General features: G+C 43.5%; 1 protein-coding gene across 3 annotated transcripts; it reads right to left on the bottom strand.

The window, feature by feature from the left end:
- Positions 1-407: 407 nt before the first annotated feature.
- KLHDC1 (kelch domain containing 1) lies at positions 408-25,297 on the bottom strand. Of its 3 annotated transcripts, none has more exons than XM_053385130.1 (13): positions 25,156-25,297; positions 21,421-21,491; positions 18,711-18,828; positions 17,714-17,832; positions 17,017-17,095; positions 16,814-16,897; positions 15,763-15,846; positions 11,720-11,778; positions 10,321-10,433; positions 8,664-8,736; positions 4,681-4,765; positions 4,101-4,153; positions 408-2,967 (listed from the first exon to the last, which is right to left on the bottom strand). In XM_053385130.1, the coding sequence occupies exons 3-13, from the start codon at positions 18,822-18,824 to the stop codon at positions 2,793-2,795; spliced, it is 1,038 nt and encodes a 345-aa protein (XP_053241105.1). In that variant the 5' UTR covers positions 18,825-18,828; positions 21,421-21,491; positions 25,156-25,297; the 3' UTR covers positions 408-2,792. The 3 variants fall into 3 exon arrangements, with proteins under 3 accessions (XP_053241105.1, XP_053241022.1, XP_053241180.1); XM_053385047.1 differs by lacking the exon at positions 25,156-25,297 and adding an exon at positions 24,716-25,117; XM_053385205.1 differs by lacking the exons at positions 4,101-4,153; positions 25,156-25,297 and adding an exon at positions 24,716-25,120 and having other exon boundaries at positions 2,851-2,967.

Below are 25,297 nucleotides of genomic sequence, written 5' to 3'. Positions count from 1 at the left end.
TTTTGTATTTTTCTGTTGTGTTGTGAACCACCTTGGGATCTTCGGATGAAGGGTCGTATACGAATTTAATAAATAAGAAGCCTCTTTCATTTGTTTCCAAACTAATAAAACGTTGTTGCAGTGTGCAATGCTCCATTCCTTTCCCTTCTCCCCCTTGGTTTTCCATTTCTCTGTCCCCTAACAGTCTTCTATGGCCACTGAACATGCCCAATGGTCTGTTTGTGCGATGGTCTTCCCTAAAACTTCTTTGGAGTGGTGGTGTGGGTACTTCTGCAAACTGTACGGTGACTGTATACCTGCCGACAACTTGCTTGTGTGCATGGTGTGGTTTCAGCCCCATAATAATCGTAAGTTTGCTATCAGTAAACAGGATTACTGTATATAATTGTATAACAGAAACAAGATCGTCAGAATTCCATGTTTTTATTGCAAGAGAAAATTTCAGTCTTCTGCAGATATTGTAAAACACACATGAAAACATAATAAGGCAGTAAAGGCACTTTTCTTTGGAACTGATTCTGAACACAATTTCAATATGAAAAACTTGCGGATACTTCCCTGTCAAAGTTTTATAGCTCAGGTATGCTACTGAAGTTCGGAGTCAAGTTCCCCTGACTTTGAAATCATCAGGATTTGACCTTTTAAGTAGCACCATTGCTATTTGCAAGGTTATCTGGAAGTTCATAGAATTCTCACACCAATCCTAAACACATTATGTAGAGGTTCCATTAAAATAAACGACTATCACTTCAAAATACTGTCGCAATCCACTGAGGTTTTCCTGCTCATGTATGGGAGCTGCTCCCATTCGTTCTTGCAGAGGCCTTGTGCAGAACATCCCAGGGGATTGCATTTTAATGCTTGACGTGTATGGCACTCTTGAGTATCCTGCATGTGCTGGGGACCAGAAGGCAAGAACTGAATGCTCCTGTGCAGCATTCTCCAATGCCGTAATTTTCATAACTGGTCAGATCAATTCTAATAATGCAATAAAGGGTTCTTATCCTACTAGGCTAGTTTTGCCAACTTTTCTTTAGGATGGAACCCTTTTGTGTTTTAACAGCTGTGCAACAAGCAGAGATTCAGAGGAAACTAACTCATTACTTCACCTGCACATCAGAAAAGCTTCGCCTGCTGAATTTCAGCTTGTTAAAGGCACACAACTTCCACACACAAGTTTTCAGCCTTAACCCAAACATCTGCCAGGATGATCATTAAAAATACTTCAAGAGAAATATTTGTGACATCTTGATTTGCTCCAAGACTGCGTCATCCGTCAATGCCAAGTGCAACATTTTACCGAGAAGGGAGCAGAACTGGGGTGAATCTCATGACGAAAGGTAGATAAAAAGTCACTTGCTACCTACAGTACGTTCAAAGTACGTTATGCCGTTGTTCCACGACAAAGGTTGGCATTAATGGCTTCACTAAACTGCTGCATCTGTTCAGGTGCTTGAAGCACCCGATTCCTCTGATTTTCAGTCATTCATATATTAGGTCCAAAGTCAAATATCTGAAACATAGCTCTATATTTGATGAGTCACATACTCGGTTTTGGGAGTAAAAGCCCACATTCCTTATTTTAGCTTGTAGGTTCTGCACTAAGAACAAGGAAGCAAAGATCAGTTATATAAAATCTGCATCACCCCTTCCCCAACAGAAGCAAAACTGCCGCGGTGGGATTCGGCTAACAAGTCCCATTAGCACAAAGATTTCCACTTGCGCAATGGGCTCCCCACACCCTAGGTTTGAGGGAGAGAGTAGGCAAGGGATTGTTCCCTCTGGGGAACTGAAATGCATGTGCTGGTGGAATGATCAGAAGAGTGTGATGTTGAATTCCTCCCCTAGTATCAAAAATATCCCTAAAGAGATATATGGCTTAAATGTGATACTGAGTTATTAAGCAGCATATCATGGCATGACTCTACCTCCTCCGAATCTCCTAATACCACATGTTCTTAGTTATTACTGCAACCAGCCTGAAGGCAACTCAAAGTAGATGTATAAACAAAAAGATTTCCCTCCAAGATTTTTGCTCAAAATGGCAAGTGAGTAAAAGTATTCAGAGTAAGATTCTACTCAAAACATAACAGCAAAATGGTAACAACAGGGTCCCTATTAGCTAAATACCTCAAACTGATAGGAAATTTGTATTTTATAAATACTTTACAATAAATAACAAAAAAACAGCAAAGTTGAATACAAACCTTACACATTGTGGTCTGCGTAACATTTTTAAAATTGTGATTATTTACAGTCCATCTATGTTTATTGCAACAGTAAAACTTTGCCCAGTAAAAACATTTAACACAAAAGTGCAACTTTAAAGTGTTTCTATAAAATAGTGTCAATACCCGGCCCATGCAACTTTCAACCAAGTTTTTTACAGTGCTGTCGAAAGAAGAGAGTTTTGCGGCTTCAGATGTATTAAAGAAATCCCCCTCTTCAGACAATGGCTAAAGTGTAGCAATACACAGGAATATGACCAAATAAAGCTTTGACTGTCTGAAGCCTCATTAACATATTTAGCTTTAATAATAATAAATGGCTCAACTAGCTTTATGAACTGGCTCAGTAAACCCAAGAAAGTTGGTATTAACCTCCAGAGCCCCTAAGTGGGGCTGTTATTACACCAGTAGACTCTGCTCCTATTCCTTATGCACTAGCAAATCAGAGTGCCTTTCACCTGATCTGACCCAACCTTAGAAATTCAGCCCAGTCAACAGTAACTTTTCTAAATTATCTCCAAGAAGGGTCTGTACTGTGCGCTGTATATTCATGAAGAATGGTTGCTAAGAGACATTAATCTGCTCCTGTGCTGCTTCTTTGGCTTTTCTTTCTTGACGATGGCTAACAGCAGCCCAAAAAGTTATTTTATCCATAGCTTCCTCCAAAAGTCTAGATGGTAACCAGGACAGTTGGTTCTCCAAGAGGGCAGCATTTTTACCAATGCAGTCAAGGCTCAGTCTGAAAGAGATAATGCCAGATTACAACGTTTTGCAGGTTAAACACTAAACTATATAGAAGGAAACAGTTTTATCCATGTAAGTACCTAGGTATTCTCATCTCAACTATGAATTTACCAGGTGGCTTTAGGCAAGTTAATATGGCTTAGTTGAAACATCACGCCAAACTGGTTTGTGCTAACTGCAGTTAAGACTCCACACCATGATTTGGACATCCAACATTAAACCATGGCTTAGAGCAGCTTTTGTCTTCCATCTGCTCAGCTTTGCAAGTTTGCTCCCATCCACATGGTGCATTAGCCTTCTGAAGGAGGTCTGTGTGTTTTCCAGGGTTTGATAACTGAAAACCACAGCCCACATCAACTGTGGTTTGCAAACCAGCTTCAAATAGAGGCTTGATATCATAGTTTGACAGTGTTTCACACACCATGGTTCACATAGTTTGACAGTGTTTCACACACCATGGTTCGTAACCGACACTGGGTCAGATACAAAGATAGACAGGCCATGGTTCGGAGCCAAGAACTGAAATGCTGTCGCAACCTCAGCCCTGGCCCCTTACCTGCAATATGGGGACTAAAGTGATTAATTCAACTCTGTGCTAAGGTGATCCTTCTGTCAGCTCGTCTGATGGAATGATCCCCCTTCCCCCTGTGCACTGTTCCTGACACCCACCCACACTAAGCCAATTTGGAGTGTGGGAGAGGGAGTGAAGAGGTGCTGGAAGCAGCCCTATTGCACAAGGCTTCTGCTGACGGGACTCATCACTTGCGTTGCACCCATAACGCTGACCTATTTAAAGTGATGTTGCAAGGATTATCAAGTGAATGGAAAAGGCTTTGGACTCTTCAAAGTCGCACACTGTTTTGTACGTGGTTTCAAGTTTGAGGTTAACAGATGCGCAACTGAAATAGAAATCATTGCACTGTGTGCGGAGCATTCCCTGACTCCCTGAACAGCCCCTGCATGGGTACAGCTTAGTGTGTGTCAGTGGCCCTGCATGTGCTCTGAAGCCGCTATGTCGGGATAGTTACCGCTTAACATTTTGGAATATACAGTTGCTTTTAAACAGTGTTGAACTCAACTAGGCTCATGGCTTTATAATATTGTTATCTGAGTAATTTCTCAGCTCACCTGAGAAGTGAGTATGGTTGTGTCTGAAAAATCAATAAATCGCTGCAGTGTCCCTAAGCAAGAACAACAAAAAATTCAAATATTTATGAGTTACTTTTTAACAAAGGTACTTATAGCAATGCACAACAATAAAACATTGCATTAAAATATGTGCAATTAAAAATAACATAAAATCAACAATACCAACGTGCAGCAGAAACAGTTAAAACCCCCCAGCAAAACTGGGTAAGGAAGAGCAACTAAATATTTTAATAAGGTATTTAAAAACATTGGGCTAAGCCAACAAAGCAGTTCTGATAATGCAAGGATTTCAATTTGTGAAATGGAATATCCTCACCCTCTCCTCAAGCACCCCCCCAGGCGCCCCCCCAAATATGCTCTGGAGGGTTGTGGGAGCCCCAGAAGAGATTTAGGGGTGCATAGGGAAAGGAGAGGGAGGAGTAGTTCAGGAAGGATAAAAACTCCTCTCATGTGGTCTGATTCTGTTTACCTAAATTCTCTCCATAAAAATATTTTTAAATTTCAATTAAAAGATTTATCAGCACAATGGTGACATTTAACAAGTGTTCTATTTACTGACCGTGTCCATGAAATGCAAGTCGTCTTTACTTCCTCCAAAGACCATCACTTCACCTTCTTTACCAAGACAAGCTGTATGCCACAATCTAAAAGTATATTATAGTGAGAGTAAATACTCAAATAACTGTGCATTTAAAAAAAGTTTTCAGGTAGCTATCATAGGGTTTTAGTGCATTTTGTAGGCTATTGTAGCACTCTCCCCCTTTAATCTCTACTACATAGTAAATAGATTTATTTGAATGGAGCTGTCTCTCAGCTCTTGAACTAACTAACTAGTCCACTCAAATGGATTCTAAAAACATCTGAATTCATTAGACACAAATCAAGAATTTACTACCCTTTTACTACTTACCATGAGCGGGCTTACATTTTTAGTTAAACACAGCTGTTTAATAAACGTTTAACAATGTATGCATTCCAATTCTTAAAATGATGCTATCATAAAGCCCAGCAAGATAGATTTAAATATGAGGAACACAACCAAAATAGTTCTCTTGTGAGTGCAGATTTAAAAAGTACCTTTAGCAAACACAATTAAAAATGGCTGCTGTGATACAGAGGGACTTGATTTGAGAGTAGGAATGGCCATGGCAATGATTTAAAAACTGGGCCATTGGAAAGAAATCTTTCTTTCTTACAGATCTTGGCCTTCACTCAAAATCATAGGGTGAAACCCAGGCACTGATTCTTGAACTTGCTTATTCTGAAGGGCATAATTTGAGAGTTGGAGAAACATCTCTGGGACAAAGAAAGCACCTCTCTTCCCTCCCCTGTCTCAATTCAAAGGAATCTGACAAGCACTGAGATGGAATATGTTACCTTAAAAACACACTTATGAAAAAAAGCACAAGAGTTTGGTAATTTAGTTTACATACCAGCTTTCCACAGCTAGAGTGAGCTGCTAAGTTCAGTTTCTCCTCACCCCACCCCTGATATGTCACTGAGGTCAAAGGAACAAAGGGTCTTTAATCTCTCATCCCTCCTTTTCATCTTTCAAGAGGTGGAGCTTTCTGAATGTTAATGGTTTACAAAGTTATGCTAAAGGGAGTAAGTTTTCTTTTTGCACATGCTAGTGCAAAATAAACAAATGGGTATGCATGGATACACAGCAGTTCAAAATAGGACCAATTCATATAGGTTTGTAAAGAGAGCTTCACTGCACTGAGCTGAATTTTCTTTCAAGAATTAACAGACTCACTGAGGTCAACAGGATTGCAGAATTTGTCCCCTTTTGTTTATTTAACTATTGCAAAAATATGCGCAAGATGACTCCGTACTAAATAGCACTTCTTACTTCATTAATTTCAGCAATTATGCACTGTTCTCCTTACACTAAACTGTATCCCACCTGTTCTCTTCCTCATACCTGTTCATAGGTCTGCCTCTGTCTTATCTGCATTAGGAAAACTCTGGCCTGGACTGGATCATCGCAGAACACTGGAAAGCCTTTCCTGCCTTGACTCTGTGCCTTGACTCCTAGCTTGAAACCTGAAGCTTTTTTCTACAGACTGATAGGTTTATGTCCTCTCACAGCTGCTCTAACTTAGCACCTAGACATTCTAATAAAGCATGTTATTTGCATCACATATCAGCTAGATTAACGTCACCTTTTAAAATAAACCCTCCACCTAGAATTATAGTACTGAGTTATAACTGAATTCTACAAAGTATTCTGTGCAACTGTCAGGGATGGTATCTTTTATTAAGAAAAAAGTACTTATCAGCAAGGGCCAATATCGCAACAGGAGTGGCAGCTGAGTCCACACTATGAAAAAAAGAATGAAGTCTAGCCCAGCAGATGTGCTAAAGCACAACCAAGAGAAGGCCAGGCTGTGAAATCACTCTGATCTTTAGCATATTTACCTTTACCGAAGGGTGAGATCAAACACAGATGTTTATCAGCTTATAGGCTGTTAGGTAAGGTGATTACTTGGAACAGGCATCACAGAGTAACACCACAGACAGAGACATGGACATCCATCCCAACACAGTATTTTTTAAATGGATGCATTCATGTATTCATCTTCATATATTCACGAAGTGTTAAAAAGTGATAGTTTGGGTGTTTATCTATTTAGCAAAATAATTTTTACACCACTCTTCAACTATCTCCCCCCCCCTCAAAAACACACACACAAAAAAAATCAATTTTCAAAGCAAGCATGTTTAGGAAATTGCAGTCTTGGGTCCTGTTGGCTTCAAACTATTGTTCTGAGGCCAACTTTCTCTGGATTAAAACCTTTACTTAAAAATCTTAGCAGAAATGCAAATGCACTTTGTTTAACGTTTGATTCCCTGGAGAGGACCATTACCTGCTGGTAGTTTCCAGTTAGCAGCTAGTTTTACAAGAGGCTGAGGCCCACCTCTCCAAAGGAGTCTGACAGACCTTCCACACAGCTCTCTTGCCTCCAAGGTATTCCTCAGGAGAGCAGATTCGGCCATGGGGCCAACAGTTACTGATCCCTGCCCAATACTGCATGGTGATGAAAGGGCACAGAGGGAGGAGTTGCTTAGAAGGGTATGTGCATATTTTTCATATTCCTAGTGGCTTGGCTGCAGTTCAAGCTAAGGAGAAACCCCCTACATCTACATTTCTAAAGCAAATATGGTGGAGGAGAAGAAAAATCTCACTCTGATTTCAATCTAATTTTATATAAAATTGCTTTAATACGAGAAGATCTAAGTATCAAAATACATTGTGGTTAGTGTGTGCTGTTGCGCAGTCTACCTAAACCATTGGGGGTGGAGACTTCATTAGAATGGAGGGTGAAGATGATAGTTTGGCTCAATTTGAATCAGATTCTATCTACTGTAGAGACTAGCTGTGGTGTGGGAGTGTAATTGCAGCCCCATGGGTGGCGCCTGTTCAGTCTGCAGTGATATATTTGCACAGGGCCTGCACAGCTAAAGTCAACATGCAGGCCCTCTGAAAACATGCATATCAAGAATGTTTTGTTATAGTGCAGCCTACACCCACACACCCACACAAATAAATAAATAGAAGGTGTGGATGCAATCTCACTCCCTCACCCATGTAGATATATTCATTTGAATCAGGGCTTTAAGGCCGCCATCCCGATCGCATGAACCAAGCAAGCAGTTTCTCCTGAAGTCAATGTGACTTTCTTCCAAATAAGTGTGTTAGGGTGGAAGTCAAATAAAATTCAAATAAATGTCCATTAGGTGAATGATTATGTGAAATTAATCAAATATTATTTCTTCACAATCGTATGTATCTATACTGATAACTTTTTATATCACCTGGAAAATTATATTTCTGGTTCAGACAGAGATATAGGATAAAGTTAACTGAAAATGTGCACAATTCATTTTGGGGTTGTTTTTTAAAGATACCTGGTTGGATTCTATGACCTATGATGTGATTTCCACTTGTCTAACAGGGCTTTCCTGCCTCCACCCTCCCATTCCAGAAGCTCAGGGGACTCTATAGGACAACATCTGATGTGAACAGAACTTCTGCCTGAACAGAAGTTTATACTTGCACTTGGCATCACTGGATCCAAGCCCATGCTCCCATGTTGAACATAACGATTTATTCATACTTTCTTCAATTCCAGAAAAAGTTGACTAGTTTATTATACCCAGAGGCATGCCTAGGAGCCCTTAAACCATTGGAAAAGAATAGTATTGGCCCCCTGCCCCCCCAAAAAACAATACTTTACTGCAATAGCCACATTAGAAATGACTACATTTTATGTGACCCAACTACTTAAAGCATCCGCAGTGAAAGCAAGGCAAGGAGGAAGAGCAAAAGAATTAGCATGCATTTGTGGCATGATGCAAAAAGGACAGGAAGCTTCTCCTATGTTTGATTTCACCACGACAGTGGAGGCAAGTCACCACACACACCTACATCATACACTCCACAGTCTGAGAGGTGTTTTTTGCACGCCCCTCCCCCCAGGCCTGCACCCCTGGTTGGGGGCTGGTTTCACCAACCCCCAGGTACGCCTCTGATTGTACCTCGGTATGCTCTTTGGTAAGTATGTAAGTTGTTGCCATTTGTTTGTTGCGACATCATAAATCCAACCATCACCTGAAAATAAAGAAAGATGCATAATTACTGCTATTTATTTTATTTAAACACAAACAACTTGATAATAAGAGACCATTTAAGTTCTGCAATATATTATGTTTCGTGTTTAAACATGAAATAAATGATACTGAATAGGAAAAACTAGGGCAACTGTGGACAGGACCCAAGGAGCAGCTTGTACTAACCCTATGGGCTTTTGACTCCCTCCTCCTACAGAACACTGGACTTTAGTGCCATATCAGAACTAAAGGTAAAGGTAAAGGTACCCCTGACCATTAGGTCCAGTCGTGACCGACTCTGGGGTTCCGGCGCTCATCTCGCTCTATGGGCCAAGGGAGCCGGCGTTTGTCCGCAGACAGCTTCTGGGTCATGTGGCCAGCGTGACTAAGCCGCTTCTGGCGAACCAGAGCAGCGCACGGAAACGCCGTTTACCTTCCCGCTAGAGCGGTTCCTATTTATCTACTTGCACTTTGACATGCTTTCGAACTGCTAGGTTGGCAGGAGCAGGGACCGAGCAACGGGAGCTCACCCTGTTGCGGGGATTCGAACCGCCAACCTTCTGATCAGCAAGTCCTAGGCTCTGTGGTTTAACCCACAGTGCCACCCGTGTCCCTTCATATCAGAACTACCTGCTTTTAAAATTCCCTTCCGTTACAAAAGTGGTGGCAAGGAGGGATGTTGTAACTTGAAGCCTCCTTGAGCACAGACTTGACTAGTTACATGGTTCTATGGGCTGGGACCACTCTATGTTTCACAAGCATTCAGCATCTCTGCTTGGGCGAGTCCTCTTCTTTTCACCACTTTTCCTTTCTGTCTGTTGTGACAGCCTGCAGACTAGGCTGCACATTTCAGACTTCTGCTGCAGAGGCAGACAATAAACTAGTCTTGGGAGGCAGGGGTACCATTTTAAAGCCCAGATATCTTCAAAAGGCCTATTGGCTGGAGATGGAAAGTACCCAGAACTCAAAGCAGCTTTGTTAGAAGGAAAGGTGCTCTGAGAGTCACTTTTGTGTGAAGACCTGGATAAAACTGCTTTCAATAAATAGTAATAAAAATTTACCCTATGTCTGTTTAGTTAGAAGTAAGCTCTACAGATAAATAGATTTACCCCTAAGTAACTGCAGCCAGTGAGTTATAGTACTGTTTTTTAAAATGCCAAGTTTGAAACTAAAAACTAAAGGAACCATTTTTAAAAACATTCTGACACTGATTTTATCTTCAGCTGGCTGCAGCTCTTTGACTTATAAAGAAAGCCACAGCAGTTTCCTTCTGAAACATGAAATCTGCTAGACTTTGATAAAAGATGGACTGAAATATTATCTTTAAGTTTACTTGTAGTCAGATTTGGAGCAGGGGGACGGGAGCCAGGATGGTGGCAAGTCCTTCAAGCATCATGTATCCAGAGTTTTTCTGTTGCTATTGTGCCAGCAATTCATTGACAAACAAGTTTTTAATTTATCTTAGCATTATAGTTTGTTAATCACACAAATCATTCAGTTGTAACTTGCTTCCTTCTTAGCACAGTGTACACAATAATTTTGAATAAATAAAATGATAGCTATCAATTAATATCAAACTACTTACTTAAGGGTACATTGTCTGAACTCAGCCCACCAAACAGGAAAAGTTTACTATCTGTTACAGATGTCAAAGTATGCCATGATCTGTCTCCTGGTTTTTCTCCATTTGTACAAATTCTAGGAAAAGCAAGCAAAAAATAAAAGGCCTACATATTTCAAGAAACAAACAAAATAATTATTGGGTGGGCAGTCTAGCATCTTTCAGGTGGGGGAAACAACTATTCTGCGAAGTCAGCATTCACGTCAGGTGATTTGCTTACAGAGCGCTTGCTTACTGCACCACTGCCAATTCCCTTCCCATGGGTAATGCTCTATTTTTCAAGTCTTTTTGCTCTTGGGAACCTCCTGTTGGGACATTCTTAGGATCCATGAAAATACCAGGATCTGCCTGAGGACTCTCCTCGTCTTTCAAAACCAGGAATCCATAGCTGCCAAGGAGCCAGGCTCTTAATAGAAGCACTATCTGATATTGGTGAGAAGGGGGCTATGGACCCTGTTCTCCTTAGAGGCTTGGCATGTGTAATAAATATGGTAATAAATGTGTAATATGGTAATAAATTCATTGGGTCTGAGGCCCAGAACAATAAATACTGCTAATTTAAAGTCAAACAAAATTTAAACAAAAAAATTAAAGGAGGGACAGCTAATGGAATCTGTCCTTATAGAATTCCTTTCCTTTCCCTTCCTTTCCTTCCTTTTTCTTTTACAAAATACTGTTTTCCCAGTCTGAGAACACCCATAAGAATGGATAAACGTACTTCAAAGATATGTCAAACTGAGATTTCTACACCATCTAAATAAATCTTCCCCAAAACCATATTGCTGTTTACCACCCTAAAACAATTATCTAAAAAAGGGCATCGTTGTTATTTTAAGCATAACAAAGAGCAGTTTTTAGCTCAAGCTCCCCCCCAAAAGAAAACCAAAGGGGGGAAAAAGTAATGATGGGAGTAAAAGGTAAAGGTAAAGGGACCCCTGACCATTAGGTCCAGTCGTGGCTGACTCTGGGGTTGTGGCGCTCATCTCGCTTTACTGGCCGAGGGAGCCGGCGTACAGCTTCCGGGTCATGTGGCCAGCATGACTAAGCCGCTTCTGGCGAACCAGAGCAGCACACAGAAACGCCGTTTACCTTCCCGCCAGAGCGGTACCTATTTATCTACTTGCACTTTGACGTGCTTTCGAACTGCTAGGTTGGCAGGAGCTGGGACCGAGCAATGGGAGCTCACCTCGTCATTGCGGGGATTCAAACTGCCGACCTTCTGATCGGCAAGTCCTAGGCTCTGTGGTTTAACCCACAGCGCCACCCGCGTCCCAAATGATGGGAGTATTCAGTACTAAATATACAAATACATTGAACATAAATTGTTACATACAACAGAGCTATGACATGAGGAAAAACTTACTTTCCTGACCAAACCCAGGTATCCAAATTCAAATAATGTAAATCATTCATTCTTTTTTGCTGTTAAAATAAAAAAGTTTAATTAGGAAAATATGACAATACAGAATTATTTTCAAAGGACAGCCAAGTAATAGATTCTGTCTGAGAACTCCTCAAATGGGCAAATTGCAGCTGTTTCAAGACAGATTGTGTTCTTTATGGATTAAGGCAATATTCCCTGACCTGGTAACCTCCAGATGTTCTGAACTACAACTCCCATGAGCACCACCCATGATCAATTCTCTGATTTCCTACCTAGCCCCCTCTCTCTAACTTAAGGCACAGTTCCAATATATTTCATTTGGTCAAGAGGAAAAGCAGGATGGTGAATAGGAAGAACTTTGGCTTCTTGTATTGAATACCGGTGGATGGAGAAAGGGAACTCCACAGAGGAAATCCCTTTATGTCTGCTGGCTGCACTCTCATTGTTGTTGTTGTTTAGTCGTGTCCGACTCTTCGTGACCCCATGGACCAGAGCACGCCGGGCACCTCTGTCCTCCACTACCTCCCGCAGTTTGGTCAAACTCATGCTGGTAACCTCGAAAACACTATCCAACCATCTCGTCCTCTGTCGCCCCCTTCTCCTTGTGCCCTCCATCTTTCCCAGCATCAGTGTCTTCTCCAGGGAGTCTTCTCTTCTCATGAGGTGGCCAAAGTACTGGAGCCTCAGCTTCACGATCTGTCCTTCCAGTGAGCACTCAGGGCTGATTTCCTTAAGAATGGATGTGTTTGATTTTCTTGCAGTCCATGGGACTCTCAAGAGTCTCCTCCAGCACCATAATTCAAAAGCATCAATTCTTCGGCGATCAGCCTTCTTTATGGTCCAGCTCTCACTTCCATACATCACTACTGGGAAAACCATGGCTTTAACTATACAGACCTTTGTTGGCAAGGTGACGTCTCTACTTCTCAAGATGCTGTCTAGGCCTGTCATTGCCCTTCTCCCAAGAAGCAGGCGTCTTTTAATTTCGTGGCTGCTGTCACCATCTGCAGTGATCATGGAGCCCAAGAAAGTAAAATCTACAAATGGACCTTGAGCTTGTTTGGAGGTTCTAGCAGGGGAGCGCAGCTATCGTATACCCTTGACCGAAGAACGGTACACTCCTTCTATCTGGGATGGTCGTCCTCTTCCACCGAGCGCGCAGCTTCGGGAGGGACGCACATGGAGCGGTGAGGGATATGTTAAAGTATCAAAAGATGGTAGACTTGCAGGTCCTATTCTGAATAATCGAGGAGTTAGGCAAGGCTGTATCTTGGCCCCTACCCTATTTAATTTATTTCTATCTGACCTACCATTATTTCTTCAAAACGCAACCACTCATACTCCTTATTTAAACAATAGCCCACTTTTTATTACTTTATGCAGATGATGCTGTAATTATTTCACTCTCTGTTTTGGGTTTAAAAAAATTATTTAAGAGTTTCTCAAACTACTGCTCTCTCAATAATCTCAAAATTAATTATGATAAGACAAAGATTATGCAATTCAGAAAGAGAGGGAACCCAAAAGGCTGTATAATTAATGGACATCTAATACAGGAAGTTAAGCACTTCAATTATCTGGGAATCACATTCAAAAATAATATGAATTGGAATACACATATATGTGCTGCAATAGCTAAGGCCAAAGTGACAGCCCACCATATTAAATCCTATTTTTTTTCTCCAGTAGGAAACAGATTTATTCCAGCTGTATTGCAAGTGATTGACATGAAACTCTGTGCCCAACTTCTATACGGCACACCAGTGTGGATTTCAGGTGACCTCAAGAGGTTGGATAAATTTCACGCATCCCTTTTGAGGTCATTATTAGGACTTGCAAACTCTGTAAAATATGAAACAATATGTTGTGAGCTGGGAATACTGCCTTTATCAGTAAGGGCATGGCTGAGGACCTTGAAATATTGGATCTTCCTCCATTATAGAGCCCTATCCCCTAATACTATACTTTACGATCTTTTAAGTGATAGGGCAATCTACAATCTATCAGTGATTTGTAGGAGAAAACTGGATTCGATAGGGCTCACTCTAACTGATTTTGAAATCTCTGATCCCAAAGATATATGGGAAATTATCAGGAAGACCCTCACAGAAAAAAGTGTTCTCGCCATGCTTGAGGTTGCAAAGCACAGCACCTGCTCTCCTATCCACCTAAATCTCCCTTTGTGTAGAGATTTCCAAAAGGGATACATGACAAATCTGAAGAAACATGAATCATGTAGGCTGTTTATGTTGGCCAGATTTAACATGTTTCCCTCGGCGGTAGTGAGAGGAAGATACTTAGCTATCCCAGAATCAGAGCGTCTCTGTAAATGCAGAAAACAGGAACCCGATACTCTAGAGCATATATTCTTTTCCTGTGATTTTGGCAGCTATGCCAGAAGACAATTATTTGAGGCCCTAAAATTTAATAGACAGTTTTTTACACAACCAACTGTTCAGGACCTGCTGGCGGACAGCGATGATCAAATTACTTTAATAGCGGCTGAATTTTTAAGTGCTGTCCATGAAGAAAGAATGGGCCATGATAAAGAGACTTAGTGGTTTTAATGGTAGGTGATGTTGCTGTGTTGTATTATATTATTTATGTACATTGATTTATTTTTTGGAGTTAAGAATAGGACTGGGATAAATTGTGTTCGCTGAGCCCGTATTTTATACAGTCTGTATATGATGTTTGTTTGTTAATGTGAGGTGCGATATGCCTAATAAAGGATTTTGAACTAAAAAAAGAAAGTAAAATCTCTCACTGCCTCCATTTCTTCCCCTTCTATTTGCCAGGAGGTGATGGGACCAGTGGCCATGATCTTCGTTTTTTTGATGTTGAGCTTCAGACCATATTTTGCGCTCTCCTCTTTCACCCTCATTAAAAGGTTCTTTAATTCCTCCTCACTTTCTGCCATCAAGGTTGTGTCATCTGCATATCTGAGGTTGTTGATATTTCTTCCGGCAATCTTAATTCCGGCTTGGGATTCATCCAGCCCAGCCTTTCGCATGATGAATTCTGCATATAAGTTAAATAAGCAGCGAGACAATATACAGCCTTGCCGTACTACTTTCCCAATTTTGAACCAATCAGTTGTTCCATATCCAGTTCTAACTGTAGCTTCTTGTCCCACATAGAGATTTCTCAGGAGACAGATGAGGTGATCAGGCACTCCCATTTCTTTAAGAACTTCCAAACTCTCCACTATGACCTGTTCATCTTGTGTGCCCTGCTCGGCATAGTTCATAGCTTCTCTGAGTTCTTCAAGCCCCTTCGCCACGGCAAGGCAGTGATCCATGAAGGGGGCACTCTCATTAGCAGGAATCATATATTTATGTTATTATTCTTGATCACAGCAACTTCAAATGCAATCTGCATTTTCATAAAAATAAATAAGGGCAGCCCTGCTGGATCTAGACCAGCATTCAGCTCCACTAGCAGCCCACCAGATACATGGATGGGAAGGCTTCAAGGAGGACTTGGGTGCAAGAGTGCCCTCCCCACTTAATTGGATTTGCTCCTCTGTATCCTGTCCACATAGAGATGCCTTTGGGAAATCCACAAATGGCCCCAAGGGCAAGAGTTCTCTCCTGCTGATACTCGGAGGCAGACTGTCTCTGGTCCTGCAGACAGCAAAAGTATAAACACACTTGTAGCCTAATCTTGCTAAACATTACATGCATACATTAGGACCAACTACAATCCAAAGTATTTTCCTTAGAAGATATATTTTGGGGAGCAGTATCTGTTGACTGCATTCAAGATGTCACTGGCAATACAACCTGCCTTTGTAGTTTTGGAACTCTGTTACTTTGGTAAAGGCTGGCTCACTTTTCAAAACACTGCAGCTCTTTTTAAAAAGGTAAATAGGCTCCCTTTCCCTCACAGCAGGCCTCACCATTTCAAGACTTTTCTCTTACAGTATTTTTATTTCAAAGCTGAGTGCTTTTCCCTTCCCAGCACTGACATGCTCCTTTCCCCCCGTTTTTTCATAGCGTAAACATAAAATCAGTACAAACCAAAACACGGCCTCCAAACACGTAACCTTTGTTTCCTAGGACTGTGCATGAATGTGCTGCTCGAGGCTGAGGTGGAACTCCATTCTGCAAGCAAATACAAAAGAAGAAGAAGAGTTTGGATTTGATATCCTGCCTTTCACTTCCCTTCAGGAGTCTCAAAGCGGCTAACATTCTCCTTTCCCTTCCTCCCCCACAACAAACACTCTGTGAGGTGAGTGGGGCTGAGAGACTTCACAGAAGTGTGACTGGCCCAAGGTCACCCAGCAGCTGCATGTGGAGGAGCGGAGACGCGAACCCGGTTCCCCAGATTGCGAGACTACAGCTCTTAACCACTACACCACACTGGTGTAGTACTGCTGTGATTCTTAGGACTGCTGTATTGCGTTTGAGCCAGGACTGCCTTTGAAGATGGTTTAGAAACTTCAGTTGCTGCAGAACGAATTGACTGTCTACATTCTGGTATGGACCGGAAAGTCAGAACATCAAAAATCAATCCTGTCTGTGAGTTTCTGGGGCCAATTTAAAAATTGTTGTGGTAACCTAAACCCCTAAAAGTTTGGGATCAGGTTATCGGCTTCACCCATGATTTTTGCCTGCACATTAAGATCTGCATTGAAGGTCCTACATGGATATGGATATCTTACTACTGGTAAGATTAACAAAGTTGCCTAGCACAAGAAGACAGGATGGGCACCGTGTCTAGGTTCACCTATGATGTCTCTTCTGTGTGGATTGCATTGGCCTCTTCAGTTCAGGCATTCAAACTGGCCTCAAAACCAGTTTGGTTCACAGCTTTCTTCTCCTTAGACAGCAATAGGTTTTTATTTCTTAGAAATACTTTAAAATGTCTGTGTCTGCAGATTTGTTTTTTACTATGGTAGGGCATTATCCTTAAAAGCTGCCTAGAAATACTTTGATAAATAAATAAATGATTCAGAATATTCATATCAATCCAAGAGCATAAGGAAAGATATGTGAGACTGTGTTTGGAAAGCCTCTCGAGGACAATGAAACATGACAACAACCAATCCAGAGTTCAAATAACACTTACTTTAATTTTTGGCTGATACCAAGTTTGTGTAGTTGTATCAAACACATGAACGTCATTGTGCCATCCCCAGAATATCCGTTCTCCCTGAAAGAAAACAAAGAAGTGAAACAGTAGGTGAGAAGGAATAAAAGACAATAAAACCACTGCTAATATTCCTTCCAACACAGGGTCCTCTTTATTTGAAACTGTAACAGATCTCTTACCCAGTATGCATCATGAACATCAAAACAGTCACACAGCTCACTCTGCTTTCTACAGCCATAGCCACCAAAATAGATGAGCCTTAAAAAAAAAAATCAGAATTAAAATTTACAAATTAATTCCTGCCATTAGATCTAAGAGGTCAGATGCTCTAATTTAATTCCTCTAGAGCAGCCTTCCCTAACCTGTTGCCTTCTACACCTTTTTGACTACAACTCACACACCTAGAAGGCAACAGGTTAGAGAAGGCAGCTCTATAGTTCTTTGACATCTGCAATCATCTTGTTTCAAATCTCCTTGAGTGTGAAACCTTCCCACCCTCCAGTGTGCAAGGAACTACTGGAGCAAGGCATTTAAGAGTAAAAGGACTTATCTGTGCTACCAAAATGCAGATTAATCAGCAGAGAAAAACTCAAATATGCATTCATATTTTAATCATCTAATATTTCTAAGTCAGTGAACCACTGTCATTTAACAAGGTTTTAATATTGCCTTGGGCTCTAATCCTATCCAGTATCATGTCTCACACATAATTTGCAGGCTGTCGACATCAGGACAATTCTCATTTTATAAGTGAAGGAACAGAAGCACAAGTGAATTAAGGGAAGACAAAGGTCATCAAGCCACACAGAATTACAGCCTGGTCTGTTCACCAGTTAATGCCACCTCCCCATTTGTGAAATCACCCATGACAATTACCTGTCTTTATACACCCAGCAGGCAAGTTTGTCACGTGGTGTAGGAGGCTGACCTTTAAAGTCTGTGATTTTTTTCCACAAATAGGTTCCATTTCTTGTTCGCAAATTAACATAATAGAGCTTAAAAGGAAATTAAGACACTTTCAACACACAGCAATATTCTGGAAAAAATGAAGTGCTAATTGGCAAAAGTGGTGTCTGGAGAGAACAACCAGTAATATTTAGTCCTTTATAGTTTTAATAGAAAAGGCTTAAATTCTTCCTCCACTTCCTCACTGCTAATAATGAGCAGCACTTCTCATTGCAGGGGGCTTCCGTATTCTAATTTTAACTGTTGAAAGTCAGACTGTCCTTAACCTTTTCCACAACAACAACATAAATTCCAAAGAAATAAAATGAAGCAGAAAGGCTTAACCTCTCAATTGATGTTTGGTCACAACTTCTGCTAAAATTAATTACGGTGATGCTCCATCATAAAGAGTTATAGAATCTAGTTACTCCACAGAATCTAGTCAAGATCAGTTCCTAAACATCGGTGTCAAGCAGGGTCCCTCTGACATCAAAGGGCAGCTCTGAAGGCTTATATAAATTTTGAATGGCAGCCTAACAAACAGGTCATCAAATTCACGTTGACATGAACGAGTTGCTGCCCTTCTTTTGGTAGCAGCATAAAATGCACAGAACTGCAAAACAAATTACACACAACCAATTAGGCTGCTTCTCAAACATAAGCCCCCACATCACATGGCAAACAATTATGGAAATTGGGAGGAGGGTTAAAAGATTTTGTGTGTGTGTGATAGGTTCTGCGGTTCAAATACTTGGACATACCCTAAAGTTGTTCTTCTGGTTCTAGCCTGTAACATCCGTGTGAAAATCAAATCAAAACATAATGTTAAGATTTCTTGAACAGTTTAATTCTCACTACTATACTATTTCATCCTTAACAAGCTTAGTAATTCTATCCGAAAGTTTCTAAAAATAAAGGAACCCTTTACCCGATTGCTGTATCCTTTGTCATCATACCCTCCAAAGATGTACAGCTTTCCATTAACAGACGCTCCGCAACTTCCAGACATGGATGGAGGCAGTTCACCTTCCATCAGATGCATCGACCTGTAAATCAGTGAGCATAAGAAATCCCATAATTTGGCCCACAGATTCAGGAGTAAATTCCTTCAGGAGCCCTCATGGGAAGCGATTCATGAATGAAATATGTAATAAAATACAGGTATTAGTTAGCGAAGGGTAGACTGAGGCTTGTTGGGCAGTGCCCCGTTTGCCCTAATGGACCAGACTCCACTGGTGCCCTCCCTAGACACAACCTATCATTGGCATGTATCTCTGTCTCAAGAGACAATGGAGTGTGCCTCTTGGGATGAAGTCAAACTGCTGCGTTAGGAGCATCAAAGTGACCTCCCTGGGGTGCAAGCCTGGGCAGTGTGTATGGAGGTCCTGGGGTGGCCAGATGACAATAATAATAATAATAATAATAATAATAATAATAATAATAATAATTTTTATTTATACCCCGCCCACCCCAGCCAAGGCCGGGCTCAGGGCGGCTAACAAGCAATAATAAAAACAAGTTGAATGAATACAACTTAAAAACAAGATTAAAATACAACATTAAAATATTAAAATGCAGCCTAATCACAGGAGGAAAAAGGAAAAAGAAAGAGAGGGAGGGAATCAAATTGGCTCCAAGCCAAAGCCAGGCGAAACAACTCTGTTTTACAGGCCCTGCGGAAAGGAATCAGATCCTGCAGGGCCCTGGTCTCATGAGACAGAGCGTTCCACCAGGCCGGAGCCAGTGTTGAAAAGGCCCTGGCTCTGGTTGAAGCTAGGGACAAGAGCATTCTCTTCGCCTTGCTACGGTCCAAAGAAAAGCAGAGCAATATGTTCAGGCCAACCGTCTTATGGACTCCTCTCCAGATTTGTGTCAGGTTTACTCCTTAACCTTTTCTTCTCCTGAAGATATCCCACAAGGCAGCAGAGGTTTAGGGTAAGAGTTTTCCTTCTCTTAGATGGGCTACATTCCCATGCTGCTCCTCGCTTCCCTCTACAGCAGGGGTCAGCAAACTTTTTCAGCAGGGGCCCGGTCCACTGTCCCTCAGACCATGTGTGAGGCTGGACTATATTTGGGGGGCGGGGGAAATGATGTAAGAGCACCACGAGCCCCGGTGACTGCTTACCTGTGTCTTGCGAGCGGGCAGGGGCTGGCGGCGACGGCAGGGCGACGATGAGCGGTGTGCGAACAAAGCCCATCCCCCTTCCTCCTCTAGGCAGGGTGGGGAGAAGCCAGGAGGAGGGAGGGAAGGAATCATAGAGTTGGAATAGACCACAAGGGCCATTGAGTCCAACCCCCTGCCAAGCAGGAAACACCATCAGAGCACTCCTGACATATGGTTGTCAAGCCTCTGCTTAAAGACCTCCAAAGAAGGAGACTCCACCACACTCCTTGGCAGCAAATTCCACTGTCGAACAGCTCTTACTGTCAGGAAGTTCTTCCTAATGTTTAGGTGGAATCTTCTTTCTTGTAGTTTGGATCCATTGCTCCATGTCCGCTTCTCTGGAGCAGCAGAAAACAACCTCCCTCCCTCCTCTGTATGACATCCTTTTATATATTGGAACATGGCTATCATATCACCCCTTAACCTCCTCCAGGCTAAACATGCCCAGCTCCCTTAGCCGTTCCTCATAAGGCATCGTTTCCAGGCCTTTGACCATTTTGGTTGCCCTCCTCTGGACACGTTCCAGTTTGTCAGCGTCCTTCTTGAACTGTGGTGCCCAGAACTGGACACAGTACTCCAAGAGGCGCCGCCACCGCCATGAGAGGGAGAGGGAAAGAACGTGCATGCTGGCGATCCACGCGGTGATTCCCGGACCATCCGCGGGCCGGATCCAGAAGGCAATTGGGCCTGATCCGGCCTGCGGACCTTAGTTTGCTGACCCATGCTCTACACTACAGCATATGCAGAAACCGCCTTCTTGACTATTGGACCCACCGTTGGTCTCGTCTGCTCAATCCGCCAGAACCTGCCTTTCCCTCACCCATCAGCTACCCTCACGCGTTTTGGCCGGCCTGTCAAAGCCACTCCTGGGGTGTGTCCACTGTCAAATGCTGAAAGCCTCCAGGACTAGTCGCAGCAATACAATAAAAAGGAAGGAGAAACACTGATACCTATTTTCCAGCACATATTATGCAGAAAGTCCATGAAAATCCATGGGATTTACTTTTACACAGGGAATTTAGTATCATGCCTTTTGAAACAGTTATGAAGGCTTGTGATACAAGGTAAAAGGTAAAGGTACCCCTGCCCATACGGGCCAGTCTTGCCAGACTCTAGGGCTGTGCGCCCATCCCACTTAAGAGGCCAGGGGCCAGCGCTGTCCGGAGACACTTCCGGGTCACGTGGCCAGCGTGACATTGCTGCTCTGGCGAGCTAGAGCCGCACACGGAAACGCGTTTACCTTCCCGCTAGTAAGCAGTCCCTATTTATCTACTTGCACCCAGGAGTGCTTTCGAACTGCTAGGTTGGCAGGCGCTGGGACCGAACAACGGGAGCGCACCCCGCCGCGGGGATTTGAACCGCCGACCTTTCCATCAGCAAGCCCTAGGCGCTGAGGCTTTTACCCACAGCGCCACCCGCGTCCCTTGTGATACAAAGGCCTTGTTAAAAATTGTCAGTAAATAATACGACTTACCATAATCCACTGTCAATTTCATAGATCCACAGCTCATCGTTAGGTAAGTAAACTTCATTTTCTTCAATTGACTAACCAAAATAAGAAAGAAAATCACAGACATACAAATGTTTCATCAGGGTCACTGGACATCTTCCTTTTTAATAACAAGCTACTTTTCATTTCAAATTATAGCTTCTCATCAAGTGATTTGGAATGTGGAAGCAGTGCTGTAATAATGCACACTCATGGAATTATCTTCCTGTATATAGGAGTTTTGCTAGCTACCTAAGATACACTCTGCTCAGAGTTCCACCAAGGTCTCTTGGGAAATTAAATGAAGTCTGGTTCAGCAGCAAATGGGAAGCAGGGAAATCGAGGCACTCCAAAGTATTGTTAAAAGCAATGTAATAAAGAAATTCCTATTTTGAAGAGTTGCTCATCGTGAAAAGTATTAGTGGTGATAAAAACTTTTGGTAAGTATTAGGCATTAAAACCAACCACCATAAAATGGGATATTTGATGCCTAATCTCATGGCACAAGGCAATCAGGATTCTGGAGCTAGAGAGGTGGAGACTATGCCACTCATGTGGAATTATTATTTTGTACTAAAATCATTGTAAGATCTTTGTGCCTGAACAAAGGCAGGGAAAGGCAGACTAGCCATAGCAAGGCACAACCTTCTCCTGCACTCCCGTAGATCTCAGCAAAAGGTCAGCCACTGCTCTTTCTGCACTGCTGTCCTGTGATCATTTAGCTGCACACAAATGGTGTATTTGGGAGGATGTGCACGTGTGTTATCCATGCAGAACCAAGAACTGTACTTGTGAAACTGAAATGGCATCCCTCCAGTTTGCTAGCAAAGCCAGAGGAGAGAAATCACAACCAGAATCAATCATCCAGCTAATGGCACTGTAAATAATTATTTGAACTATGAAGTTTTGCATATGGGAAGTGGTGGCTGCTGCCAGAGGTCCCTGGCTAATGCTCCTGTGATTTCCTGCAACTGGTATTCAGAAGCAGGGAGGCAGAGCACAGCTATCAGGGCTATTATTCTCCAGGAATACAGTGGTACCTCGCAAGACAAATGCCTCGCAAGACGGAAAACTCGCAAGAAGAAAGAGTTTTCCGTTTTTCCAGGTGCTTCGCCAGACGAATTTCCCTATGGGCTTGCTTCGCAAGATGAAAGCCCATAGGGAAATCTCCGGGGACAGCGGGGAAGCACAGCGCGTCTTCCCCACTGTCCTCGGACCTCCTCCGAAGGCTGGCGGTGGGGCGGAGAGACCTTCTCCCCCCGCCAGCCTTCGGAAGGCTGCTCCGAAGGCTGGCGGTGGGGCGGAGAGACCTCCTCCCGCCGCCAGCCTTCGGATGGCTGTTCTGAAGGCTGGCGGTGGACCGCCAGCCTTCAGAACAGGTCCAGGGACAGAGGAGAAGCGCAACGCGCCTTCCCCTCTGTTCCCGGACCTGTCCTGAAGCCTTGCGGTGGGAGGAGGGTTTTCCTTCCCACCGCCAACATTCAGAATGCTGTTCTGACTGTTGGCGGTGGGGAGGAAAGCCCTTCTCCTCACCGCAAGCCCCGCAAGCTCCGGGAACAGAGGAGAAGCGCAGCGCGCCTTCCCCTCTGTTCCCGGACCTGTCCTGAAGGCTTGCGGTGGGGAGAAAAGCCCTTCTCCGCCCCGCCAGCCCGGCAAGCGGTTTCCATAGGAACGCATTAATTGATTTTCAATGCATTCCTATGGGAAACCGTGCTTCGCAAGACAAAAAACTCGCAAGAAGAAAAAACTCGCAGAACGAATTAATTTCGTCTTGCGAGGTACCACTGTATGTCCATTCCTCTTCTAAAGTCACTCAGGACCATCTTGGCTGTGAGTCATGGAAGGCTTGCACCATGCCATGCAGGCATGTTTGTGCTGGCTGGAGCTGACAAGGTAGGACAGTGGTACCTTGGTTCTCAGACTTAATCCATTCCAGAAGCCTGTTCCAAAACCAAAGCGTTCCAAAACCAAGACGCGCTTTCCCATAGAAAGTAATGCAAAATGGATTCATCCTTTCCAGACTTTTAAAAACAACCCCTATAACATCAATGTAACATGAATTTTAGAATCTAATGAGACCATGGATCCATAAAATGAAAGCAATAAACAATGTACTGCAGTCACACAATCAATCAATCAATAGCTGAACTGGGTTCCACACAGTCACCAGAACAAAAAAAGAGAGCTGCAAAAACAAAAATGCAAAATAAATAGCAAAAACAGACAGACCTCAGCATGACACTAAAAACGGAAGTGTGGCACCCAAAACAGAAATGTGAAACTCAAATAATCAGCATAACACTCAAAACGAAGCATGTTTGGCTTCCAAAAAAAGTTCGCAAACCCAAACACTTCTGGGTTTGCAATATTTGGGTTCCAAGGCGTTTGAGAACCAAGGTACCAATGTAGCCCAAAACATCTGGAGGGCATCAGGTTGGGGAAAGCCACCCAATGCTATGGCTCCAACAAGGCTGGGACAATTTACCTGCAAGGTCGCCTCACCCCATAATTGCCCACCCAGCAGCTTCAATTAACAGAACTGGCACTGTTAAAGGTGCCCCATTAGATCTGCTCCACATTTGTAATAATTTCATTTTTTCATGGGGCGGCACCTACACGTTGGAACTCCCTGCCTATTGACATCAAGCAGGGGTACACCACACTGCACTTTCCCATGCCTGCTAAAATCATTCATTTACACAAGCCTGCCCAGATGTTGTATTCGAGTTTTCATGTTTTAAGACGACTGCCATTTCAGCTTTCTGGAAGTTTTTAACCAGTGTTAACTTTTCTTGCTGACAATTTTACTGTTTTATTATTATATTTTGTAAACCGCTTTGAGGTTTTGTGTCCCCCCCCCCCACAACCAAGCGGTGTTTGAATCTTATGAAATGAAATGTTATTGGCGAAAGAGTGCGAGTGGCAGGGAACCAAGTCGCCCTTTTATTTATTGAATTTATACACCGCTCTATAACAGAAGGTCTCCTCAGGGCAGGGGGCGGGAAAATAGGCCGGCCGCCGCGCCTCGAAAAACCAGCGACCAACCAATAGGCGACGTCGCTTAGGTAAACGACGGCCCCTCTCTCCAATCCCGCTTCACCTCTACCTCCAAACCCCCACCCCTCCGGGGCCTCTCGCCCTGTTATGCTTTCCCGCCCATTTTGCTCTCCTCAGCGAGCGCCCGAGTGGGCGGAGCCAGCGCCCCTTCACCGTCTCCTCACGGGATGTTTTGTCGTCGGCCGCCCGGAGCCTCCCGCCGCCTCCCTCGCTCCTTCCTTACCACGTATCCCCCCCACACGTAGAGGCAGCCGCCGTCCACCACGGCGCAGTGCCCGCTCCGCTCCTCGGCCACGGAGAACTCCTGAAGCGGCGGGGAAGCGGCAGCAGGAGGAGTCGCCGCCGCCGCCATCTTGACGCGGGGTGAAAAGGCAGGCTGCCGTCGCCCCGCGTCGTCCCCTCAGCAACCGCGCGACGCCCGACCGCTCGGAACGCGGGCCTGGCTCGGGAGCGCGGCGCCGTTGGCCTTGCGGAAGGGAGCCGTCGCGGAGCCGCTTCTTCCGCCGCCGCCGCCTCCTCTCCCTTGGCGCGGATGCGCAGGACTCGCCTCGCGCCGACCGCCCCGAGAGCCGTTTGAGGGGGAAAGGCGGAATACGCCGGGGAGAAGGCGGCGGGCCGAGGGGGGCGGGGGAAGAGAAGAAGAATAAATATCAATAAACTGACGGTCTGGTGTCTTCGTTATTGTCTATTCGTAAAACGGCGCTGTGATAAGGCAAATCCCACGTCCTTGGAAAGGAAAACGAAATGGCCTCTGGCGCGGCCGCCTTGGAAATACCGGCGCCATGGGGTCGCCTCATCTGAAAAA

The sequence above is a fragment of the Podarcis raffonei genome, chromosome 1 (genome assembly GCF_027172205.1).
Source record: "Podarcis raffonei isolate rPodRaf1 chromosome 1, rPodRaf1.pri, whole genome shotgun sequence".
NCBI classification, from domain to species: Eukaryota; Metazoa; Chordata; class Lepidosauria; order Squamata; family Lacertidae; genus Podarcis; species Podarcis raffonei.
Note: the sequence above shows the minus strand (reverse complement) of the source record. Positions and strands in the feature narration are given on the sequence as shown.